The sequence below is a fragment of the Aphanomyces invadans genome (genome assembly GCF_000520115.1).
Source record: "Aphanomyces invadans strain NJM9701 unplaced genomic scaffold supercont1.35, whole genome shotgun sequence".
NCBI lineage: Eukaryota > Oomycota > Saprolegniomycetes > Saprolegniales > Verrucalvaceae > Aphanomyces > Aphanomyces invadans.
This window is the reverse complement of record NW_008580180.1, coordinates 236,090-242,242: the sequence shown is the minus strand read 5'-3', so window position 1 is coordinate 242,242 and position 6,153 is coordinate 236,090. Positions and strand designations below refer to the sequence as shown.

At 51.6% G+C, this 6,153-nt stretch overlaps 1 protein-coding gene across 1 annotated transcript; it reads left to right on the top strand.

The window, feature by feature from the left end:
• Positions 1–4,119: 4,119 nt before the first annotated feature.
• On the top strand, positions 4,120–5,059 carry H310_11960 (hypothetical protein; the record flags this gene model as incomplete). The annotated part of the gene is made up of 3 exons (XM_008878850.1): positions 4,120–4,259; positions 4,313–4,601; positions 4,646–5,059. The coding sequence occupies 3 exons, from the start codon at positions 4,120–4,122 to the stop codon at positions 5,057–5,059; spliced, it is 843 nt and encodes a 280-aa protein (XP_008877072.1).
• Positions 5,060–6,153: the final 1,094 nt, after the last annotated feature.

Below are 6,153 nucleotides of genomic sequence, written 5' to 3'. Positions count from 1 at the left end.
TTGTGTTGTGATATTGGATCGGTATAGATGATTTTGACCTTATTTAAGATTCTTTAAATAAGGGGGGGTAGTTAGACAAGAGCCGACACCAGAGCCGGCATGCCTGCCACGGAGTTCACGTCTCGACCACGATCTGACCGATGTACACTGATCTGTCGTTCTCGAGGGCATGGAGAGAGCCATGGTAAGTGTTTTCTGTGTGACGGGTTCACAGATTTTGTAGTGCTTCACAAATAACCTTCATTCGATGTCCAGAGAAGAGGCGCCGCATGTTCCCCGCAATTGCGACCACGCGTTCCTCTGCCGCCTCATTGCTCTGGCCACAACGTTGGCGTATCTCGTCTAGGCAACGATTGCCGCAAAGTAGGCCGGTACAGCATTCTCGGGGTGTCGGCAAGTCACACTAGCAGTCGAAAACGAAAGATCAGGACGACTTTCTTTTTTTCCCTGTACCGCTCAAGCCAGTCACCAACCAATCGCAGCCTTCCAACCATGCCGGCACGCCCCACCACCCCCGCAAACCAAGCCCAGACCGGGACCCCTCCGCCTACAGTGCGCGCAAAAAATATACTCCATCGCGCCAAATCAAAATTTCATTTCATCCAATCGTCCTTGTCTAACGACGATTATTCATCGAAGGATACTTTCCATTGGGCAATCCACAAGCGCCAATTTTTAGACGCTGCATGTCAAAATCGTGCCGAAGCAAGTCGTGAGCTGGTCCAACCTACGCAAGAAGTATACGCCAGCTCGCTACAACAGGTTATAACTACAGACACATTGTCAATCGTGCATCATTGTTATGTCTAAACATCACACACATGTAGAATCAACGACAATCAAACGTCAAACCCATACCCAGAGGCTCGAAACTCGACGAATTCGAATAGGGCAAGATTGCCGCACCAAGTCCCAGTCGCGACCACTGCAGGGATGCTTGGCAGGTCCCGAAGTGTCATTCGAGCCTATCGTGTCAATCCAGACAAGCATGGAACCACCAAACGACCCGGAAGATCTCCCAGAATGACGCAATTGGTGTAACGGAGGCTCATCCGAGAAGCTTGCAAAACTGGAATGTCAGCAAGCAAGCTCAAACAAGAACTCAACTTGAACGTGTCATTGCGTACGGTTCAGCACCATCTCCAATTGAGTGAGCGTCTCGAGTACGCGAAGCGTAAGCCAAGCCCAGCGCTCACGGAACTACACAAGCAAGCTGTTTGGACTTTGCTACGCGCCATCTTTCTGGACCTCCAAATTGGACTCAAATAAAATCATCTGGTCTGATGAGAAGAAGTTCAATTTGGATGGTCCAGATGGATGGCAGTACTATTGGCATGACCTTGCGCGGAATCCAGATACGTTCATGTCAAAGACGAAACGACGGTGGGAGCGTCATGATTTGGGCCGCGTTTTCATCCCGCGGGACGTCCGAAATTGGAAAACAAAAGTCCTACCACTACATCTAGAAACTCCAAGATATTTTGTTTCCATTCGCCCACTTCAACCACGGCCTCGACTTCATTTTCCAACAAGACAACGCGTCGATCCACAAGCCCGAGGAATCGGTCGAGTTTCTCGAGCAGGAAAAAGTTGAAATTTTCGAGCATCCAGCGTTATCGCCGGATCTCAACCAATTGAGAACCTTTGGGGCATAGTTGCCCGAAAGGTGTATGAAAATGGTAAGCAGTACTTGCACGTAGGCGAACTGAAAGCAGCCATATTGCTGGCTTGGTCTCAAATTCGTCATTCGTCTTTCCACTTTGAATGACCTCGTTTGGAGCATGCCCAGGCGTTGTGTGGCAGTGCTGCAATCCAAGGGCGCTATTACAAAGTATTAGCTTTGATTTTGTGTCAATTGAACTGTACACGTTCATTTTTTGTTTGATGACGTATAAATATTGCGCACTGCGTAAGGTCAAATCTGCTTTGAATCGGCAACTCAGTGCTGCCTTTGAACGATTCTCGTTCAAAGCACGCAAATATTGTTCGTAGAAGACAGTCATCCAAGTTCGAGCTCATGCAACCACTCATGACACGAAATTATGCATGTCGTATACTTATTGCGCGCACTGTACCTCGACCAATCAGCGTCAAGGAGGCCATCCCCCCCGTGACCCCCGGACCCAAGGAAACCCAACCAGCAGTGGACCACGCCGCAAGGCCAAGGCGCCGACGATCGACCTTAAGGTCCCCGAAGGCACTTCGCTCCGCAGCTTCCGCTCGGTCGGCATGCACCCCGTCTCGGACGACACGCTCGATAGCCTCGATCACCACGCCCGCGCCTTTGTCTCCAACCCGGCGGACATCAATCAATACGTGTTCACCATCATCATACGGGACGCCGAGCCCACCTTCAAGCATCGCATCGAGCGCGGCTCGTACTACCGTGCGCTGAAGCTCCGGTTCTTGCAAGCCGTGCTTACAACGTCACCGGACCCCGCCTGGTCGTCGCCAAGCATGGCCGTCATCGCCAACGCCTACGCGCCGTGGGGCAAATTTGCCGACCTCGCCTTTGCTGACCCCACGCTTCCCAGGATACGGCGTCTGCTCACGTCGTCGGCAGTGCCCGGCCGGTTCCAGTTCATGCTCAACTACTGGTTCGACATGCGCGTGGGGCCCAGCACTCCCCCGGCGCCGTCGCCGCTGGTCCACGCACAACCGCTCTGGTCCAACCAGTTTCTTCCCGTAGATAGAAGTAGTTACGTAGAAAATACCACAAGATGGCACACTCGGTACACACGAATGATGGCCAAGATCGGAATCACCCAAGCTCAGCACGTCCACGCCTTGATGCTCACCGACGCCCCGACGGAGACGCTCGCGACAAGAACTCAACGCCTCATCCAACCTGTGAACGACAAGTGCTGCAGCAGAGCCCTCGGACCACACGTGACGCCGAACGCTCGGAGGCTCAGCTGGCTTGCAACGACGGTGGACGCCTTGAAGTGTGGCCCACTGCCAAGCCCGACTCTCAAGCCTCCATGGCTGGTTCGCCTGCACAACGCGCCGAGGCTGTTGACCCAGATGACACCGGCCGAAGCCCGCCGCAGCCGTGCCCCGCCAAGGACAAACTTCCAGCTCCCGACCCGCCAATCGGACGTCGACGACGACTTTTACAAGACGCCTGCCGCTATCGCCTCCGCTGCCGAGCTCCGACTACCCGACGCCATCTTACCCAAGTACGCCGACTTCGTCTACCAAGTGATGCTCCGCGCCGTCAAGTTCCGCGCTCATTTGCACTGGCTCAACAGGGCCGACCAAGCGTGTCTCTTTTGACCCGAGAACGAGACGTACCGCCACTTCCTCGTGGACTGCGACTTTATCAAGGACGTGTGGATCACGCTCCATGCGGTTACGGCCCCATTGGGTGTAGTCTTGCCGACAACTCTCTCGGGCTACCTTTACTCGACGCCGAAGACGGCCTCCAACACGCACCGAGTTGCGTTCCGCTATCTCTGGCCAGTGCTCCGCGCCTGCGTATGGTTCAACGTCTGGCGCGTCCGAAACGATCGCGTCTTTCGCGCCGACCTACCAATGCCAAGTCCATGGACGATTGCCGTCAAGGCGGCGCGTGTCGCTCAAATGCACTTGCACCACAGCCTCGTTCAAGAGCCCGGGCAGATGGCTCTCCGTCGCCTTCTCCGGCTCCTCGCCCAACACGAGTGTCCTGCGGATCGCGCTCCTGCCTCCGCCGGTCTGGATCATGCTCACAATCAGCGCCTACACAACGAAGAAACTCCGACAATTTTATTTAGCGTAGATTTACGAACTGATCCCCCCCCCTAATCGAAACGGGTCAAAGCAAATAAATTCTGAAACTCTATATATCAAATCTCAAAGTCAGTTTGAATTTTCAAACATTCAAGGATGTTGGAACAACGCAATTTTTGACATTTGTCGAAGATGAAGGCGCGCATGACTTTGAGTGAGAAGCATGAGCTGTATGTGCATCACATGCAACATCCATCCTCAACATACACCGAGCTAGTCAATTGGGCAATAGAAGCCTTTGTGCTTACAAGCACGTCAACTAAATCAACGATCTGTAATGCTCTTAAACGGCACGCCACGCAAAGTAAGCGAGCGGACAACAAGGCGAGAAGCGCTGATCGTTCTGTGATGATGCCCGAGGTCGAACAATCCGTCGCACAGTGGGTTCTCCAATGCGAAGAACTCGGCGTGTGCTTGAACGGCGAGCTCGTTCGCAAGCAAGCAACAATCGTCTGCGGCCAGCTTCAAGTACCGCTTGACCAAAGACTGTGCTTCTCTAAGGTTGGTTATACAAGTTTCAACATCGTCATGGCTTTACCAGCAAGATCCAACACGGCGAGGCAGCGTCAGTTCCACCCGAAGCAGTAGCGTCCGGTCGTGTCGCCGTCCGCAACATCACCAGAGGCTTCAACGCAAGCGAAGTCTACAACATGGCTGAGACCGCTTTCTTTTATCGCATGTCTCCTCACCGTTCTATCACCCGAAGCCGTGTGCCTGGAACAAAGAAGTCAAAGGACAGCATCACGATTGCGTTTATCACAAACGCCGACGGATCCGACGTTGTTGACCGATTTTCATCGGGTCGGCTGCCCGTCCACGCTGCTTCAATGGTGCTCCCGCAAGTGCTTTGGGCTTTAACTACATGTCAAGCAAGAAAGCCTGGATGAACAGTAGTCTCTTCACCTCGTACTTGCGCAACCTGGATGACCGCATGGCTACCAAGGGTCGCAACATCTTCATGTTGATCGACAACGCGCCGTCCCACAAAGTGGACGAAGATGTGCATCTATCAAATGTCAAGGTCAAGATGCTCCCGAAGAATACAACTGCACATCTGCAGCCTCAAGACGCAGGCATCATTGCCTCCTTCAAGGCCAAGCTTAAGCAGCGGCAGTTGCAGAATGCCCTGGACCAAATTGACAACGTGATGTCAGGACGTCAAACAAATCTGTATGATGTACCTCTTGTAGAAGCCATGGGATGGGCCAAAGAGGCGTGGCGATCTGTGACGCAATCGACAGTTGTCAACTGCTGGAACCGCGTCGGCATATTGGACAATGACTACTAGAACATGTCAGTAATGAATTTGGAGTAATTGGTTGTCGGCAGTTCCGGAAATAACTTTACCAGAGTACCTGTAATTATTTATAACCTGTAGAAATCGCATGGAATGCTCGGTTTCGTTTAGGGGGGAGATCAGTATCTATTTTACAGTCGACGACACCAACTAACAGTCTTTTTGTGATAACGTTATCTCAGTCAATTCTAATCCATTTGATATGGGACTTTGTATATGAGATTGTGCTTCCATCTGCGCATATCACTGTATAAACCGGTTGCTGTAAAAATGAATATATCTCCAGAAGCATTCGATGACAGACCAAAATGAATGTAATTTATCACCCAGGAACCTCATCACCTGTATCAATTTTGGATATTAATTTATAGAGGTTTTTATCCCTCATCTTTGGATACCTTGAGTATTTATACACTGCCACGGATGAAAATAGTCGACACCGTAAGCCAAAATAGATGTCATAGCTTCATGATTCTTTGCATGTGCATTCTACACCTTCCTTGCTATGGATCAAGCCATTGATGACTGCTTCGACTTCGTTCGAGTTTCTCGACGCCGGCATGATACCCGAGAGGAGCGATAGGACATATTGCGTCTTCATGCTTGGTTGTGTTGCCAAGGCTCTAAAGGAGCGTCAGCCAAAGTCGCAGAAGAATTATGGCGCAACCTTGGGGTTGTCAAAGATGTTTGACGTGAATACCTGCTGAATCGTTCAATACGTGCTGTCCCTCCACCATCAAATACATCAACGCACAGCACCGTTGTTCCTCGAACAAAGCAAGTCGTTGAATTGGTACAAGCCTTTGTTCGAGACCGTCGCGCTTCCGGCACATTGACGACTGGGGTTGATGTCATGGTATACCTGAAAGAGATGTTAGTGGCGATGTGGACCCGGACAACTAGAAACAATACAATGCCACACTTCGTGGGGACAACGCTTTCTCAAATAACAAGGGTACAAACGTGGAAAGCGCAAGACCTCGTCATATCACCTGTCCACCCAACATGCAATTGCCCGGGACACATATGTCCAAACCATGCAGCCACACATTGCGTCCCCAAATCGTCCAGACATTGTCTACACC